The 20471-nt window shown below is 42.5% G+C and overlaps 1 protein-coding gene across 2 annotated transcripts in view; it reads left to right on the top strand.

Annotated features, from left to right (window-relative positions):
* The first annotated feature begins 3216 nt into the window (after nucleotides 1–3216).
* The window catches only part of LOC145239221 (E3 ubiquitin-protein ligase Midline-1-like), a 31423-nt gene continuing 14168 nt past the window's right edge, over nucleotides 3217–20471 (top strand). For both annotated transcript variants that reach the window (XM_080102506.1, XM_080102507.1), the window contains exons 1-9: nucleotides 3217–4199; nucleotides 4953–6078; nucleotides 8652–9036; nucleotides 10553–10672; nucleotides 11745–11840; nucleotides 15322–15429; nucleotides 17903–18031; nucleotides 20022–20044; nucleotides 20305–20429. In XM_080102506.1, coding sequence (XP_079958632.1) covers nucleotides 4184–4199; nucleotides 4953–6078; nucleotides 8652–9036; nucleotides 10553–10672; nucleotides 11745–11840; nucleotides 15322–15429; nucleotides 17903–18031; nucleotides 20022–20044; nucleotides 20305–20429 — 2128 coding nt within the window. In that variant the 5' untranslated portion in view covers nucleotides 3217–4183. The remainder of the gene's footprint in view (nucleotides 4200–4952; nucleotides 6079–8651; nucleotides 9037–10552; nucleotides 10673–11744; nucleotides 11841–15321; nucleotides 15430–17902; nucleotides 18032–20021; nucleotides 20045–20304; nucleotides 20430–20471) is intronic.

Raw genomic sequence — 20471 nt, 5'->3', positions numbered from 1 at the left:
TCCCCTCAATTACTGATGAAACGCAAGTAAACACTTGGTGGCGGTAAATAGCAAAAAAAGTTACGGTTCTAAAATTCTTGACACAAATTCAGCAAAATGATCCACTCATATAAAAAACACGATGCATCTTCGTTTCATTTACATCCAAAGCTGTGACTGGCATATATTTTCCTCAGAGGATTTTGGTTGCGAATAACGATTTTATAAAACCGCAAACTAAAAATAAAAACGACTAGCCTACTTTAAATCTAGCTTGGTTGGTATTTGCAGTAACAAGCGAAAGCTTAAAATCGAATGTACGTATAAGTGCGTATAACACAAAGTCATTTTCGGCAATAACATAACAAACCGTGAACTCGATTTAATCCAATTACATTTACAAAATCCAATCTATTTAGAGATGATTATTTTGGGCGATGCCTCCGATTCATCTGTGGATGTACGGATTAGCTCTATTGAGAAGTGTGTAAGGTGGGCATCCCGGCGCACATAAAGCACACAAAACACAAACAAACAAATCGGCGCAAAAGGCTATACTGGCGTTGCAAATGCCGCAAATTAGGTGAGGTGTATGTAGTTCTGCATTCGTGGTTGCAGCTGCGCAAGTCTTGTAAAGGTTTCGCTTCATTTTAGGTTTCAGAATAAGTTGGATTGGATTTTAACATGCCCAAATAAGGTTTCGGGCATTATAGTTGATGTGTACATTCACGTGAAGTTTTGTTAGTGCTTGATCGGAAACTCGGTTGGTTATGGTCCTATAGTAAGTTATTCAATAGCGGTTTTCGGGATTCGAGTTGTTATACTTCTTTATATTTTTTCGTATAGCGCCCTTCATTTATTCGTATGTTCCTAGATTGACGTGCATCGAGTTTATAGATGTTTACAAAGTTGCACAACTTTCTTAGAAAGGAATGGAAACAATTAGGTTTTATGTAGTAAATCAAAAGAACTCCCGAAATTGTCTAATGAGACGTGAATGTCCAAGCATAACGTTGTGAACCCAAACGTTTAAGTGTGAAATAAAAAATTGTCGAGACTGAAGACATATTTTTTCACAAATAATTTGGCTACCTTTCGCGTTATCTTTTAATTAAATCTTTTCCCATTATCTTTAAAAATGCTGTGAATTGTGTAGGCTGCCAAACAATAAGTATAAAGAAATCGTGTATAACAATAAATATAGGTTACACGCGAACATAACCCTCATAAAATCTAGGGTTGCTATGAATTAGGGTTATCTATCAGGAAATGAATGTCATATTTCGTTCAACAAATGTCTCACCTCGACCCCGAAAAATTTTCGCATAGTTGACACGCAGGGCGTTCACGCCGACCCGAACCTGTTTGGGAAAATTAAGTGGGGGCAAGCCGACGTTTACATCAGCGGTGTACTTACAATAAGACCTGTTTCCGTCCGCCTCTGCCATAACTGATGTCCTGGGACAGCCACGTCACGCTAAGGACAATCACAACATTCTTTTGTGCGTGTTTATGACAATGAATGTCGTCTATTACTCCATGTTTTGAAACTACATCATCCATGAAGCGTGTGGAAATTTTTTACTCATCGACTGCTCAATTTGCAGCCTGCTGTTGTGTTTTATCGCATTCTTGGGGTGTAAACTCAGGTGCCAAAGGCTTATACGAGTTGGCGACGCTCGTTAATTGTGCTTGTGTTCACAGGTAGTTTGACAAAGCAAACTAATTAGTGTGTTTGCACATCTGAACTAAGCAAGTGTTACTGGTAGCGCAAACATAACCAAGCGACCTGACAAATAAAGACAAGCTGGCTGTTCGCATGCAAAGTTGGAAAACACCAGCATATTAACGGTAAGTTACTTTTACAAAAGCAAGATTATCTTTAAAAATGTGGCACTGTACAAAATATTACACATATCTTCTTCGTGTTTGCTTTAATAATTTGCAAGGTAAAAGTACTTTCTTAACTGTTTACCACTATAGGTAGCTTATAGACTACGTTTGTTTTAAGCATTAATGACATTGTTTTCAGTAAATACACCAGTTACCCAAAACATGCAAAAAATAAGGAATTTGTCATTTTGAAGCTTGTCAAAATGATTTGCCGGTTTACGAGGTCTTAAGGCTTTGCTGTAAACACTGACTAGGCGGATTAGGGCGCAGGAGTAAAGGCACTTAATAAAGTCGACCGTTAAGGAGTCGTGAAGGCTTTGATTGCCTACTTCATCCAGAACAAACACTTTTTCCAAAGTGATTTACCCCCACCTTCAGCGTTTTGTTGTAAGTGCCTGGTTGTACGTGACATTGCGAAACTCAATTGTGACGTCACAGTGTCTACATATGACATCACAAGCTCACGCCAACACTCCCTCTAGAGGTGTATTTATTGTAATGGGGCTGCTCTTTTCAGCGCAGGCAGTTAGGGTCAATGGCTGTACTATGGATCATTTATTTGGGCAAGATTTGTCCCGTGCGTGCGCCGTCACCGTTTTTTGTCACCTTAGTACCATTTTTATTGCTTTCGAACATCTGCGTTAGTTAATAATTGATGAAAAGATAAGTCTGCCGCGACTACGTGAATTTTTATTCGAGTTTGATGCTGTTGAACGACTTATTACAGGTGTCGTGTGAAAGTCCAACGAAGGCATTTGTTCTATTGAAGCTTTTTGATTACAGGTTATACCAAAGGTTGATTTTAGAACAGGTTTTTAGTGAATGTTACAAGTACGGTAAGGCACTTTTGGAACTAAGATGATCAGTGTTATTTTAACCAAGACGTAACTATGGATGTTTTTCTCAGAATTCAAACATACAATTGAAGTTATATGAGATTAAGCTGTAGCACACAAATCTTCAGCATTTGACCCAATAGTTTTTAGGTAGCTAGTCCATTGCTTGAGCCAAGAAAGAGGTGTTTTGCCGAGGTTTTTTACTTTGTTGTCACGTTGCGCAAGGTGTGTCGCAAGTAGTATCTTGTGTATAATATCGTCGCAAATAAACTCGCCACGAACCGTAATTATCGACTCAATATGACGGAAGCGGTGCTCGACGATCAAATGACTTTTCAGAAATCGTTCGCTCGGCGTTCGTAAAGAGAAGGGAGCTCGTGTCTGATTTAGCTGGCGGGGAAAAAATCTGGAAAACAAGCGTGAAGTGAGACGAGGAAGCGAAAAGAAGGTTGGTGCTAGACAGGTGAATCAGTTGGTCAGCGTTGAAGGCGAAAATCGTTTGTGTCGCGCCGCGGTTGCACCATCAGTAGTTTGCTGTAAGCAGTGTGATGTTTGGGGGTAGATCGTCAAGCTAGCGACCCTAAAGCTCAAGAGTAATGTGATTTTTTGTAAAGTTTAGAGCAGTTTTAGCTGACTCAGGAAAATAAAGTTGAATGTTGCGAATCTTCAAGCCTAAATATCTAACATTTTTGTTCAAATAAGAATTTAGATAAAATCGCAATTTATATCGTGATATTTTGAGTTGTCGGATGAGGCCCATTTGTGTCGCAATCAATGTACAAAAAAAACGGTAGTAAAACCACGAAATTTAAGTCAGTTCCGCATTGCGTCTTCGAGGGATTTTCCTGAAATTTTACACAAACAACTTCTGTTCTGTTGATATTTATACGAGGCGTAATCGTTAAAGAACAAGTTTAGAACAAACTTAATTCAGCTACTAACCGAAAAGCTATTCCAAACTAAAGAGCACGCTGCCTTGGCAAAACAGATCATCGATCATGCAGTGTTTGTTATAGAGACAACAAACAGTGATTAAATGCTTTTGGTGAGTTTGTTTGCCGTAGACAGGTGTTGCTTTCCTGATTCGCGTGCGCAGCATCGTTTGGTGGCATGGGTCACATTTTTATTGTGACATTTGCAGGTGCGAGGCTTCAGGCGGCAGCTTTCGTTCCGTAAACCACAGCTCAGCCGAACTTTCGCGTAACGTGTCGAGTTTTTATTGCGCGTCCTATCGTTGAAAAGATCTCTAGATCACTGAGTAATTGCGATGTTTGGAAGTCAGCTACTATCTCATGGTGCACTGTGATATCGAAATGAGATTTGACACGGCTAGAAAACACCGAAAGAAATTTATGGAGAAAATTTCCCGAAATTAGTTTATTTTTTATATTTTTGTTAGTCATACACAGAGCATTGTAAAATTTAGTAAGTTGTTTGTCAAAGTGTTGAAAACCAAAAATCCAGAAGCAAGGCTGATGTACGGGACCATGGGTAAGAAAAAATGTTCAGTTTTTGCGTTTGTTTACAGTCTCGTGGTGCATTCCTTTTCAAAGCGTCTTCACGCGTGCTAACTTCTAAATTATTTTCTATTTGCTGAGTGAATCAGACCTATTGATTGTACTCCAGCGGGTAACTAACGTTTAAGCCTTCCTCTGGTTTCCTTAGACGCCTGGGTGTTCACGCCCCACTGCGCATGCGCGGGGTTGTGGTTTCGAAAGCGAACGCCAAATCCAAAACACCTTCACCAATTTATTACCAAGCGAGCCTCATCTTCACCCGTGCAGTTTGAAGGCCTAAACTTCTGCATAAATATATTTTAGCAGCTTGGACACTTTTGCGTAAGTTACTTTGGCCTGATGAGGCTAGTTTCGCTGCAAAAGTCGCCCTGTGGGTCATGATTGTCGTAATCCTTCGGTCGCCTTCAATCGTGTTCAATTATCCTCTTGAGCCAAGCACGCAATGTAGGTTGGAGTGTTGCGCGGGACGCAGCACACGAACATGTCGCGAGCATCCACTTAAAAAAGGTCTCGAAAACAAGGCCAAGACAACAATGGCCACCTTATCCGTTCCTTTGATATTTTGCTGTAAAGCAATGATATACACCGCTACAGACAGGCCTAACCGTCGCTTCGAGACAAGTTAATTATCATTAATCGCGCGCCTGTAGACCAAGGAACAACAAGCACGCAGTCTGCGGTTACTAAGCCTTCGTATCGCCGTTAACACCAATGCATTGGGTTACAGCTCTACCGAGGTCCGTAGAATCGCCAAACTCACTTTGCAGTCAACCAGGCGTCGACAACCTGCGTCATCACTCGCTGCCCCACAACACCGATTCTTTCCACGCCCAGCGCTTGTCCCTGCGCAAGCAGTGCACCTACTACCAGCAGAATTCACAGATCAACGCAAGGGATCTTGTTAACCCAAACCAACCTTGTGTTTATACGGAGCAACACCAATACGTACGTCGCATGGACTACTCTCCCGCTAGAAGAGAGTACGAGCGTTTTACCATTCCAGAGGAACGAGGACTGGACGAAGAAGGTTCAATCAGGCGTGTTGGCGAGCGAAGCCGAAGTTGTGATCGATACCCAAGGCCTTTATCACCAGTTTCCCGTTTTGCAAACACGCCAAGTCCGCTGCCAAGGAGTCTAAGTCGGGGAAGCAGCCGAAGTTGTCAGAGTTCATCAGCCGACGAGAGTGGTAGAGAAGGCGGGGGTGGAGCATCATCAAGCGGAATTGGGCTTAGTGGAAGCAGCGCAAACAGCAGCAGACGTGCGAGCTGTTGTAGTAGCGGCACCGGTAGCAGCAGACTTACTTACCACTCGAACGCTGTGACTCTGATTGGCAGTAATCTATCACGTGACAGCATTAACAGTCGCATCTACTCCGGAACACCAGAGCTCACAGTCAAAGACGTCACGCAAAGAAACGTCAACGGCCAGGGTTACTACGACGATTGCGAATCAGTTCAAAACCAAGGCGAAGATTTGGATCTAAAATCGGACCAACACTGTGCACAGAGTATGGACTCTCTTGAGAACGAACTAACCTGTCCGATATGCCTGGATCTATTCCACGAGCCTGTATTGCTGCCGTGTGCGCACAACCTGTGCGCAGCGTGCGTTGAGCAGTTCTTTGCAACACACGGAGGAAGTCTTAGCGAGACACCAGGGAGTCGAGTTGTTTTTCAATGTCCAACGTGTCGGGAGATTGTTGCCTTGGACAGTCGTGGCATCTCAGCACTGCGACGAAATCTCACATTGCAAAACATAGTGGATAGCTACAGGAGAGCAGCAGCAACGAACCCCAATGCAAGAGCCATCGTAACATCCAGTGATTTTGAACAAACCAGCGACGATGAGTCAAGGTAGGCAGATTTGGATTAAAATTTTGATACAGTTTGCCCTTTAAATAAGTACTTTATGGTGCAGTAGCATTTTACGTGCCCTGCGCAGGCATGTTAAATACGTGTGGAACTGGGTGTAGAAATTGGATTATTAGGAGCCATGCACGAGCGCCTTCCGCACGTAGATCAGCTCTCTTTCGAGTGTCCAGTTACTTTCAGTTTTGTTAACAAGTGTTTGTGGACAAGTAGCCCAAGAGGGCTCGGGTTACAGTTGATAATCGCCCAGGCTGCATGCCAACTGCCCAATGGCGTTAATCCACCCTCAACGCGGGCCAAACAGTAGTCAGGTCTCGGGCAAGCCAATCCTTCACCCTGTCGGGCTAAGTTGTCAGGCGACAATGCGTTGGGTTCACATGGCTGGTGGATCGCCAAATACCAGTGTCGAAAAATCCTCCAAGCGATGTAGACGATAAGGGCAAGCCACGTCTCAGCCTGAGCTCCCCTGCCATGGCCTCGTCTTGCTCATAACAATGGCACCGTGTATAGTTAAACTGCTCAGTGCGTGTTTGCTCGAACTCGCGGTTTTTGCTCCCTGCTCCTACTGAGCCACTACACAGGCAATTTGCGGGAAAACGGAATTCGGGATCGAGCTTAGTATCCACCCTTTCCCCTCTGTTTTGACGAGAGCCCTGGGTTTACCCACCTAGCGTGTTTTGGCAACTTGATTATAAGACTACACATGATGATGCTGGTGAACAAGCGCTTGCTTTTGACACGAAAATACCGAATTTAAACATAATGAGTTCGTAATTGCAACTTTTGCTTCTGGGTCAATAGTAAGTTTAACTCTTGAGAATATATATTTCGTTTATTGGCATTGTCAGTTACTTATTCAAATAGAAAAAAAAAACAGTGATCGTTGATAAGTAAACTGCTTGTCAGAGGGTTATATACTGCTCAATCGATTGATTCCAAGTTTATGTAATAATTGTAATTTTAAAAGGAACTATTATGCATTATGAAGTGGGTGATTATTCTAAGCCCTGAGCGTTTAACGCGCTCCCGCTTCGTCGCACATCATTGAAGCCCTTGCGCGTTAAAACTAAACAAGGCATTAACGATAGTTCGCTTACACTTGGCGGATGGTTACGGTTAGACAGGCGCATTTGCCCCAGCGAGAGTGCTCATAAATCAAGGGATCTTACTGCATTACTTAGCTGCTGAAATCCAGCAATCTGCCCCCTGGATCTGTCATTCGATCCGTTTTAGATTTAGTCCGCTAATCGGGTGTTGAAAAATGCCGTCTAAGCGCGTTGGTGTGTAAATGTGCAAGGAACGGTAGCAGGTTATAGACGTGGTGTATAACCCTGTAACCTGGTGAACGTTCGTCAATCAGTCGAAGCGTAAATGCAAAGTCGGTTACTTAGGCGGAGTAGGTTGTCTCTGCTGTTGGTCCCAAGGTTAAAGGCAGATTTACAGCACCCTGGCCCGCAACCCAGGACCCGCCGCGGTTCATTGGCGACGTGGAAAAATACGAGGCCGCCGGAATGTTCAGTGTCAGTGAGAAGTCGAGAACCGCCTTTGTGCTCCCAACAGCTAACGGCAACTTTAAACGCGAGAGCCGGTCGCAATGAATTACCGAAATGCCATTCGACCCGTTACCGGTGCTTTTATGGCGTTTGTGCCTTGACTGTTTGTCAACAATCCACCGGGGCATAGGAACCGCCCCTAGACCCCATGTTTATACTCCAAGCTCGTACAAGAGCCGATACGCACTGCTGGGCCTCGTGTGTATGTCTCACATGCAAACTTCGAACGAGCCAAAATATTTTCGTTGGAGCGAAGTTCTTTTCACGCGTGAGAGACCAACGCTCATCTCCCAACAAAGCGTGCTTTCATGTGGCAATGTTTGCAGTCGGAGTTTAAGCGTTCCCTTTTCACGATGGAACATTCGTGAAATGTGTGCAATCTCACCCACCCTGGTTTGTTCTGTGTACCAAAGTTGAGCCCGTTCAATTTCTAGCTCCCTGGTCATTTAGTCCTTTGTTAATGTGCAATTTAGAATCGGGAGCTTTACAGATTACCGCAAAGGTGTATAATTGTTCAGGAGATGTAATATACATTCCTTTCAACGTAATTAATCGCATAAATTTAGAACGGCATGTTAAATGCTACTGTTTGAACGATTAGTTAAAGTTAACAAAATTGGTTTACATATTTGTAATGCTTTACGCTTAAATTTACATCGCTGGCATTTTTTTTAAGTAAAGCTACTTTTAAAGTCCGTGCCTTGTGTACCTCTTATTTTTTTCTGGTTTTTATGCATTTGACTTCAAACTTTCACATGTAAAAAAGCTAAGTCTCAATACATAACTGCCAGAGAGCTTGTGTATAACGAATACATCATGTAGACGTGTTCTATAGCTCAAGTGACAGTGATTGTTGAAACGTCTGCATGATGTTTTCTTCATACACAAGTTGTCTGGCAGTTATGTTTTTGAATAAAGTTATGTTTTTGAATAAAGAAGTCCGTGTATAGTTTTCCTAAGGACATTTTTGGAATGTACAATAGTTGTTTGCGTTTCCTATCGCAGTGCTTCAAACCTCTCAACTCAAAGCGACGGCAGCCTTGGGCCAAGTCGCAGCCGTCGGCGGTCTCGTCACAAGGAGCAAGACGGAAAAGATTACGTTCACATTTCGACAAGTCCCAAACTGGAAGTCACCACGGTTCATGAAGACCGAGAAGTGGTCTTCTGTCAATTTTGTGACCTCGAACCGGCGCGTGTAGCGGTCAAGACTTGCCTTACTTGTCGAGCTTACTACTGTGAGAGGTGTCTGCGAGTAACACACCCAAGGAAGAAGCCCTTTGTCAATCACAAGCTGGTTGCTGCCACACCCGGAAGCGCAGGGACTCTGTCCGCTTCTCACACCACCAGCACTCGGCAGAAGACCTATGCGACTTGCGTTAACCATGCCAATGTAAGTTAACAGCTTCTTTCATTTTCAGATAAATATCTATTCGTGACTGGGATAAGCCGTAAAGGGTGGATGTAGACCAGTTATCATGACACACTCATATGCAAATCATGGCACGCTAGGTCTAATAAAGGCGTTATACCAAATCAAGTCGGTCTCTTTAGTTTAAATCTACTTTGTAACCAACTAAGTCAGTTCCTATCCAATACAGCATCAGCATCGTACATTCAACGTTAAAAACGCATCTTTCAAATATGTTGCAAAACGCCTCAAGCCTAAAGATATACAATTTTGGATAACCCTTGGTACCTGTGTTAGCATACCGTCTAATATTTGCAAAGTTTTCAGGGGTCTACTTTAAGCAAGAAATGCATCCTCACGATTTGCTCTGGGGTTAAAATACGCTAGTTTTGTGAATGTTAGTTTCCTATATGGTTTCGGCTTTTGGTGCCAGTTTGGTGTCATGCCACAAATCCACTACCCGCTTGTATATGGGTAAAGGCCAAACACATGCAGTTTTGGAAAATCTTCACTGTTATAACGCACACCCTCTAAAAATTGAAAAATTGGAGACACGCCTATCACCAAAATTACATGCTTGTTGTGGCAACTGGGGTCACGTCTCCGCTGTCACACTCCTCACTCTATAGTCTGAGCCTGTATAAACATCCTTGTATGAGATAAGCGCTGCGGAAATCCTGGAATCCTAAATAATCATTCCCAGTTTATATTACGACTTCAGCAAGGTTCGGTCTTGACAAAACACCTAGCACAGGACTTCCCGCTTTTTGGCGTCAACAAATCACGGCCTTCTGAATCTGTCTGAATTTGGTGTATTTTCTCTTGATCCCACGTCGACGCCAGTCCTTCTGTCAATAGGTAAACCATCAAACAAATCGGCTAAACCAACAACGCCCACTTGATGCCTATACCAGGACTTCTCTCATAGAGTTCGAAGTAAAGTACGAGGCGTTTTGTTGATTGCGTCAAGTTTGGCTCCTTGTTTAGACTCGAGCTTATGAACTTGTCCGTTTGACGCCGGGTTGTCTCGCGGTTCTCTGCCGCTTTGATTCACTTTGCCTTTGCCGCGTGTTGGGCCCACCTTATAGCTTGTTGCAATGCAGGAAATCTGTTGGGCATATTCCGGCGCCGCGGCAAACCACAGTAAACAAGTCTTCTTGATTGATTTTGCATGAAGTATTCTCAATCAAATGGTTTTAAATCATTGACGCATGCAGTTATCGAGAAACATTAATGGTCAAAGTTCGTTGGTTTAAATTAGTAGTTCTTTTTTAGTATCTTTACCCTGTGGAAAACAACATGCATTTTTTTATCCTTTTTCAAAGAAAAACAAAATTACCCATTATAACGTCACAAAATGATGACGTAACGAAACTGAAAAAGTTATTACCCCCCAAAAATGTCAAACTATTTTTTTGGTTGTAAATTACCAACAGGTTAAGAATCGCTGGTTTCGATCTTGCGATTGTAACATTATTGGCTGTTTTTGTTCTTACAGGAGCGGGCAGATCTTTATTGTGCAAACTGCGACGTGGCCCTGTGCAAGATATGCAGTCTGGCGCAAGAACATGGAAACCATGATGTCCAAAATGTTGACGATTGGTGCCAAAAAAAGAAGGTAAACATCAATAAATGTGAAGATAAATATTAAAAAAAGTTTCAGTTTCGGTCATAAGCCTTTAGTTTTGGAAAAAAAAATTTAAACTCGTACCTCCATTCGGCTGCCACAGGCAGAAACAAATATGTTGTAAAAAAGAAGGAGGAACCAATGCAAAACGTTACATCTAATATACACAGTAGAAACAGAACCAAAATACATATGTGGGCGTTTTCCCCCCTTGTGGAAATCACCCCTTTTATAGTTTTTGTTGTATGCGTGCGAAAGATCTCAAAATAAGTGGGCGATGACATTGAAATGTAATTTCTCCTAAATTCGTGTCGAAATTACTCTTTACAACAGGCGTTGATGTAACCCAGACACACCTCTATCCTATCCACACAAACCTGTCATTTATACTAAATTTGGGGTATTGAAAACTAAAGCATTGAGAAGTGTTATGTATATTGAATAATACAGAGCAGCGTTTTTTATGAAAACTATAGTGAATGGTTGGGATGTGATTTTTTTGCTAAGCTTTTGCGCACCTAATTGGCTAAAACATTGTGGAGATATCGGATACACGTTTCTCATATAAGTGATTTTTCATCGGGCCGCCAATTATGCACGGGCCCAGTACGAAGTCACGAAAACTCATTAAGCATAACCTCTGTGGTGTTGATGAGCACCGGTGATAATCTCGACATGTCGACTAATTGCTCTTTCCCTCATGGTTCTGCACCTGCTTGAGTTAATAAGGCGGCAAAATGATTTCCTTTCGCGTGTGGGGATCTCGTCAGCCGTATGGTCACGTGATTTTTTCGGGATGTTTACGTTGACCTGCCACTGGCGTCAAAGGCTTTTCCGGACAGTGTCCACGCGATATCGGATGACCCGCGGACGCGTTTGATGACGCACGTATGCCGTTGCGTCACAATAAACAGCGGCGTCAGCAAATACAACAAAACAAGTTGTGACGTCATAAACGGTCAGACAGTGTTTTTGGTCGTGCCCGCGAATCGTTCTTGAACTTCAACGTGTAATTAGTCACTCAGCGGCAAGTTGAAATAACATTGACTTTCCCCGCTTGCAGGGCGAACTTGAAAGTCACGTGTCTAACATGACGAAGCAAAAAGCCGAGATGGAGAGAGCCCTCAGTGCTTTTGTGGAAGCTTGCCAACAAACTGAGGTTAGACAATGGCCGATTTTTTATTTCTTTGATTACTACCCCATGTGTCAACTTTTTTGCCCTCGTTTTCCCTTAGTTGTTTTCCCAGATAAAACTTTACCTAGGTGTGTTTAAACCTAGCAATTTCGCTCCCTCGAAAATAGTTTGTTGACATTCACCATCAACACAAATTTACTTATTGGGTGGAAATTGACTCCCAGTTGAGAACATTTGTCATATAGCACCTAAATTTAATGTGAGCCGAGAAAAAACACCACAATTAACAACACGACTGCCCGAGCTATATTTATATGTTCCACTTTTGGGTCGCGTGCGGCCAAGCCTCGACCTAGGCGGGAAAGCAGCGCCGAAGTTCTAATCTGTGGAAAATGACACGTCCGAAACAAATGTTGTCAGGCAAAGGCATAGCTTGTATTTCGTTGGTAATTACACCCAGAAGCAACCGCAACGGGTTAAACGGTTCCGTAAATGTGGCCGGTATCAGGCGACACTGGTCTCGCTAATAAGCACAGGGTAACTGTGTGCGTTCAGTTTCTCACGAAAATCGACGGAAACAACATGTTATATTAAACAGAAGTGATCTGTAACATTTTGCGACGGTCAATCTGCAAGTCAAGTTCAGTTTGTGGGTAAGGCTGTTTATGGCCGCATTGTTGTTTCAAATGCAAGTGCGGCACGAAATTCGATATCTCTTGATAATCCACGGTATCTCGCTAATGCGCTAACCCAGCTCTACTGACAAGGTAATTATGTGGCTCACTCTCCAAGTGCGGATTACCTGTCGACAAAGTTATGCACGGAATTACTTTAAAAGTGGATTTTCCAATAAACTCACTCGTTACCAATAGCAACCATCATCAGTGACCGCAAAAATGTTTTTAGGGCTCCATACAGGGCTGTGCCATTTTTGGAAACACCACATATAAGTCTTGCAATGACGGATGTAAACGCATCTTTAATCTCCACCTGTGCAGTAATTATTGTAACTAGCAAATAAATCAAAAAAACACATTTTTTGTTGTTTTCGACTTTTCGTCTAATGAAGCTCTCGCCTTACAAAAGGATTGCCTCATTTTGAAAGGTTGTAATTTGGCGACTGAGCAAAAAAACCCAAACATTTGGCGCAATTTGTTGTGGCATGTTGCGCAAGTGCTGTTTTGCGAAAGGCAACAAAACCGCCTCGCCTGAAGGAACACGGACACAGAAAACTGTTGTCTGTTGGCTTTCACGTGATCTTGTAACATGCAATTTATGTTGTCTGTTTTCAAAGCCACGGTAATATACGCTTGAGCGAGAAGTTGTAAACAACGATTACTAGGTTTATATTGGCCAATGATGGGTTTACATTTGTATATGTTACAATTGGTTAGCATTCCTTCCAAATACTTTGTAAATAGTTTGGCAAAAATTATCTGTTTCTATAATTTACGGTTACGTCACAGTTTTTATTATTACGTCACGTATTTGCGTTAAATGTAATTTATGTGCATAGTGCTTAGTTGGTCTGCATTAACGTTTTTGCAGCTAATTCCTATTTATGGAAATCTTTTAAGTAATACAGTAATTTTAACCCGAGGCCAGGCAAGTCAAGCCAAGTCAATTGTGTTTGCATTGTCACTTTATCCATGCAATTAAAATTGTTAAACAATTTCGTAAAACAGTAAAGACACTAAAAACATTTGTTACCGAGGCCTTGTCTAATTTAAAGATTTCACAGTCTAAACGTACAACCAACAAAACTAGGCTTATTTTGCCTTTCCCACATTTATTTCCCCGTAACATTTGAATTCCCACTATATTGGGATGTACACGCAGCACTAAACTTGTCATAACACTGTACGGAGCGTTACAATGTCATACCGCAGTTGGGCAAAGCAGAATCTGTCGGAAAGGGGTTAGGACTAATCCAATCCATCATTGCTTAAAGGCATAACCAAATTTTCCGGTATACAATCCTGGCAATGAACAAAGTGACACGTTCTTTGGGTAACAAGTTGACAGGACTATTTTGTCACTGATGGTTGATGTGTTATTGTTTTCCAGTCAAAACTTTTTTTGAATTTTTTTGTCTGTCGCGCTAGGTTAGTGTACTTGAAGGCTACGCTATAAAAATATATTAAAACCGAATTCAACTTACTTAAAAAAATGTTTATGTGAGTTTCGCACGTACGCTGGCATCTTTAAATTGATTCCTAATCTCCCGTTTTACCATAGCAAATGCATTACCGCCCCTTACACATAGCAAACAGACGTTTCTCCGCTGCGTGCTAAGGCGCGACGGATATCTCTTGCTCCCCTTAAGTCCCGTTGACCGCAAGTTGCAGTGCTGATGGATCATGACTGAGAGCCGTAGATAAGGCCCCTTTCACAGGTTCGTGTACCTTAACGCCTGGACCTCTTTGCAACCGCTCGCTGACCGTGTTGACTGAACGCAAAGGGAAGTATGCACTGGCCTTGGTTTTCAGTTACTATGTAAGCAAACCACCCACGGTCTCTATGGTCGGTACATGGACACGTCGCATTACTTTCGGGGCATGACTAAACCGACCCTGTCATCTAGACCAGTGATACTGATCTAGTAAGGTTGAGAAGAGCTCGCGGAATCTAGTATGGTTATAGTGAACATATAGTATGGACAATTTCACGCTGCTATATCTTCCCCTCAATCTGCGCGAATGCATACAAACAACCAAACAAAATTTGTAACTGGTTTCAACCTACTGCCATGTATGACTTGGTGGTATTAATAAAGTTGAGATGAGCATAGCACCATAGGAGGTGCTAAACAATGCCAATTTTGGTCATAAAGTTCAACAACGAAAACCATAGGAACAGTTGAACAAAATGCACTGCATGCGCACAAGAGTCGAGGTAGAGAATGGATCTAGAGAAAAAGTGATTATAGCCCATTAGTCCCCGAACACACTGCAGAAAATTTAGATATATTTTGCTAAAAATAGATTCAATTATCGAAACATAAGGTCCTTTGTTTCACAACTCCCTCGGTGGTCATCCAAAGTTGACCGCACCGGCTCAGTTAGAAACACACTGGTCATCCCGTTGGACTTACGCTGACCAGCAGAGCACGATGAGACTGACAGACAAGGCAATGTCGGGATCTGTTGGCACGTCAACTTTGATCGTTATCGCGCGAAAAACGTCGATCTTATCGCCTTTCAATCGCTCGACCTCTCCAAATTTAACAACATTGCAACATATTGCACGAACGATCTGGTCTGGCAGCCTGTTTACACCCTAGCATAGGTACAGCTGACTGGCGAAAGAAGGCATGCGCAATATGTCCCCACAAGCGTGATCTTGCCGCGATAATGTCCGTGGTATGCCTTCAACCTCCTTTCACTGGTGTTGCTATGTTTAAGCGGCACGCTCAATGGCGTATGTAGATCTGCCAATATCAGTACTGACTTGTTAGGTATGCACGAGCGTGCGGTCACTGACATTAACACTTGTATGTTTTTAGGACAACGCCGCGGCCCAGGAAGCAAAGCTACAGGCCGAATGCGATACCTTGATTAGAATCATCCAGGAACGAAAAGAAGCCATAGCCACCAAAATCAAAGAAACCAAAGTGAGTGGCAAATACTCCATAAATCTTACACTAGTTGTAATGTGGTTGCACTGAGTGTATTGGGTGAATTTTCGTTTAATGTATTTTAAATAACGGGTGTTTTGCTGGTCTAAATCCTACCATGGTTGCAATATGGTCGCATTACAAGTCTTTGGTGGATTTACGCTGACTGTAATTTCTATAAATGGTGTTTCGTTGGTCCTAATCTTACGATGGTTGCAATCTGGTCGCACTGCGTTTACTGCAATTTGCATAAATGGTGTTTCGTTGGTCTAAATTTTGCCACGTTTGCAATCTGGTTGCATCACATGTCTTTGATGAATTAACCAGGGTTTCGTTAGTCTAAATTTTGCCATGGTTGTAATATGGTCGCACTAATTAAGTGTCTTTGTTGCTCACTGCAGTGATTGGCATTGGGTTCCACTGGGGCAATATTAGTTTTCCTCCGAAGGGGTAAAACTTGTGGGGTCGCTCCCGGTCTGGTAAACACAAGGTGTGTGGGCGCAGATGGGGCACACATTCGTCTCGGTTTCGAAGCGGAACACTTTCATTTGTCTGATGCTCCAGCGCTTCCGTCTGTTTGCGAACGCTTTGCCTCTGGCCTGATTCACATCCACCAAGCTTGACCCCGATCGGGCTCACAGCACAGATTGGTCTGCGAAGGTTGGGTTGTGATTCATTTCCTCCTTAAACAGAACTGAATGGGTTTTTTGACTTGCGCCTATGACAAATGTGGGTATCTAGTATTAGGTTTCAGTGCAGGACAAGACGATCCCACGCTAGATCATATTTATGCACTCGAACTTGGCAGCTTATTGGAAAACAAAAATTCCGATTTAAAAAAAAAGTGTTTGTTTTTGCTTCGCACGGGTTATAGTGGTTCCCAACCGGGTAGGAATTCCCCCCAAGGGATGTATTTGCCTTATTTCTACATATGGTTTGTAAATATACACTTAAGTATTTGTATTTGACCTGTGAAGTTGATAAAATACCCAATTTTAAATTATCTTTGTATGGTTTAGCATTTACTATGCAGTATATTAGGGAGTAATGAAAATGTTTCAAATTATTAAGGAAGAAATTCGTCAAAAAAGATTGGGATACACTGGGTTGGACTTAATAGTCAACGAGGCAACATATACGGTATAGCTTGTAGCCACTTATACTGGCGTCTGGAACGTCGACCACCAATTTTCACATTATGGGCCGTTACGAGTAAACAACCCAGTAGTCCGCTCAGCGACTGTAAGCAATTACTTGCGCAACCATGGCGACCTCCAGACATAATTCTACGACACTTCGGCCACTGAACTCTGGCACCAGGCGCGTGGAATTTGCACCGCCAAAGTGTCAGGTAGCTGCAACTTAGCTTCCAAAAACTTGCTGCAATTCAACCGTTTGTTTGTTGGCCTATACGGGTCAAAGAATATCAACCGTACCTTTAAAATCTTGTGTGAAGTAGGTCCCGTGTTGATTGCTTTTCTGAGATCAAGTTGCTGTTTTTTGAAGTTGTCAGCTGTTGTAGCAGATGCACTTTACTTTGATACACTAATTCACTAAATTCCTTGAGCCCTTGGCTTTGCTAGTTTTTGCAACTGAGCACGAAGTAGCGATGATTCACTATTCGAAATTGCCTGTAGTGTATACTTATGTCACCCAAGCGTGGAGTTTAGGCCGCAAAAACGTCAGCCAATACCGTTTTTTGCTTTGTAAACTCGAAAATGAGCTTCAGCTTTTTAGAAACTTATGGAAAATCGAGCATTACTAGGTTCTGCTTTTGTTTTGGTTTGCTTTTTTAATTTTAACTGTTTAGTGGTGCGGTTTGTCGAGTTTATCCGGACCCTTGTGTTTTTTTGTGTTTGTCTGCAACAAACGGCCGTTGGTGCAAGCGATAATGTGTTCAACCGTGCTGGAGTTGACATTCGTCCATAACCGCGTAAATTGACTGTCAACACTGTCGAATGAAACGTTGTGAAACAAACAAACCGTACCACGGCTGTCGGTTTAAGTTGAAGCCTATTGTTCTGCATTTGGCAGCAGTTGGCAGTTTTATCATTTCTCCAAACTAGCGTTATTTTTGCGGTTTTTGCATCGGGCGAGTCGTGTTATGCCTATCAGTTCTGCAGATATTGTTACGTTGCCATAAGACGCCTAAACTTGTCAATACGATTTACAGCAAGCGGGATTTGGTGTCACAAAACCATAAATCACCGCTAATCGAATATCCCGTGAGGCAGCAGTCGCTTAAGCTTGGCCTGCCGGGCCACAAACATTTCCTAGAATTCCACGCACTCAAATAAACACACTGTTACTTAGCGGACACCTTAAGAGAATTTCCCGACGTAAAGTGTAAATGCAGAAAGGCTAATCGCTTTTCGTGTAATTGGTCTTGATTATGAAGTCAATCCGAATACAAATAAACACACAAAACCTAGTACAGGTGACAAATTAATGTTGCAAATTGTATTCACAGGGCAACAGAATCCGTCGCTTGTCACAAAGTCTTCAAGCTGGCAAGCAGTGCATGGAACATCTCGATTCAGCCATTGCACATGCATCCGAAACGGCTCAACAAGACCACAACACTGTCCGCTTTGTAAAGGTAAAACTTAAAGTAAATTCCTCCCCTCAAGTTCTAGGATTTCTCCCCGGTTGGGAACCACTGCTGTAGAGAGTCATTTTTAGCAAACCCAGTTGACCTTTCCACTGCACTATGCACATAAAGCACACTGTCAACATGTTTTTCAATGTCGTGAAGCCATGTTTGGCCAGCCACGGGGTCTTGACAGCGTCTCAACGAAACTTGCCGTGACGCACACGCACATAAAGGCCGCGCGGCCGCAAGAAAATGCTTCGAGATCGTTCGCCAGATTTGCTCCTTGCTTTCACGCGTTGCGGATCGTTAAACCCGGACCGTTGTAATTTCGTCAAATTACGGCCGACATAATCTGCTGATGAGTGCCAATTACAACAGCTCGACGCTGGTACAACCAATCTAATTGTTGTTGATGACTTTTTTTTGGTTTTCAACTCAATGAACAGTACAAGTCAGACAATGCTATATCCACATTTATATGTTAAATTGCTATTTAGCAATGCCAGATCGGTACAAATCAGTACCATGGTGTTTCCATTTTAATAACTTCATCGACCCCATTGTAAAGGTAGAACACCAGCTAATTTGTTGTGGTACCTCATTCAAACTTCTTACAACGAGAAGAAGTTTACACATATCAATTTTTTGGTTTCGCCTATTTTCATTTGTTCTTTACCTATAACCACTAGCCCTTGGGTGATGCGAAACGGTTTTGCCGATCTTGAGCAAGACTGAATTTCTTGGCTTCTTTTAGCGCCTGCTCAAAGCGTTTTAAATGTCGAAATGCAGACCAGGGTATGTGATAAACTGCTTTATGTTGATGGGACGCTTTCCGCCAAGAGCTGTCTGCATTCCGCGAAGGTTTAACGCAACTCTAGTTCAAAGCAGCGCTGGTTGCAGTAACATCATCTTGCGGAAAACAATAGCCTCAAAAACCGATAACGGCCAATCCCCTTTGATCGAAGACACGTTCCCATGCTGATAAATGCTTTTACCGCGGTGTTAAGTGCTCGAAAAATATGCTGAATTTACCTAGAAGTGCTTAATTAAAACCTACAGGCCCTGTACTGGTAAAATGCAAATTTATGGTAACTTGAATAATTACTGCTTTGGTTAATAGGAGAAGCTTATATCGGCATCTGCCGTCGATTTATGACCGGTTTTATATTCCCTTATGAATGACCAACCCTCGTTTTGCTAAACTGTAATCACAAGCTGTATTTCTCCGTTTTAATTTGTAGATTTATTTGCGTGTTAAAATGTGAATCGTTTAGTTTAGTGTTTCATGAAGCCTGCAAATTGTTAGAAGGTACTGTTGGTGTCTCACTTAAAAAAACAAAATTCCCTTACCACTGTCCACAGTGTGGGTTAAAGGTCACGCAGTCGGGCATTGTTTGTCAGATTTGTCAGTTTCCGGGTCAGTTGGCACTTCTCGCGGGCCAACGGGGTCCTTTTTCAGGCGCCAGGTCAGCTTGGGCCTCGATATTAGGTTACGGATGCTACGTTGCTACTGTCCCCAATTTGGCTGCACTTAACATCGCGTGTCCGTTCATTGGCAAAGCGAATCTCCCTACCCCTCGAGTGATTCACCCTAACCCCCGGGTCGCAGGTGATCGACATTCCGTAAAAGCCTTTGTCAGGAACTTCAATTTACGATGATACATCTGGCACAGATCAGTAAACAAGATTTGAGCACATGACCATCTGTGAATTTTCGACAATTTAAAAAAAAATAGTTTAATTTTTCTTGAAGTGTTTATTTTTTTTTTTTGGGACTGAAATAAAAAACTATTGTTTTACTTTAAAAAATGTATATACTTAAGTTAATATGAACTGTCCTTTTGATCAACTGGCAATTATATGTGACTCATCCGACATTTCGATGTCTTATTTGGGGCGTCTTCATCAGGGTAATATGACCAAAAAGGACGGTTTATTAATTATGCCTGACAATAGCATTATATTCATTGAGTTAATATGTTGTTTTTTATTGCAGAACTCCAAGATCACAACAGAAAGGTACGTACTTGAAAATAACCGGTGTTTGTTTCGCTAAATGTTGAGTCACCGCGCACGCTAAGCCGCAAAGTGTACGTGGCATTAGATACAGATTTCTGTAAGACTTAAATGGAAGTCAAAAAGTGTCTCGCGTCGCACTTACGTGGAAAACATAATACAGAGCAAAGCTGCCATAAAAACTCTAGCTTAGGCTTGCGGTTCATTCTTGCAGGTTCGCTTTCAAAATGCCGACTGAAAATTTCTTTTGTGCGGTTTTGCAGAATCAGCCAGGCTTTGACCTCTGCAAAGAAGGTAGGCGCGCAGGCGGAAGACCTTTCCACCCCGGGTTTTTTCCTGGATTTCACCCAGGAGAAGACGCTACTCAACAAGTTGGACACACTTGAAGGTGAGGCCCACAAACCGGGGGCGAAACACCGGGCTTCGAGAG

Source organism: Phallusia mammillata, chromosome 7 (assembly GCF_965637545.1).
Source record: "Phallusia mammillata chromosome 7, kaPhaMamm4.hap1.1, whole genome shotgun sequence".
NCBI lineage: Eukaryota > Metazoa > Chordata > Ascidiacea > Phlebobranchia > Ascidiidae > Phallusia > Phallusia mammillata.
The sequence above is the reverse complement of the archived record's forward strand: the minus strand, read 5'-3'. Positions and strand labels throughout refer to the sequence as shown.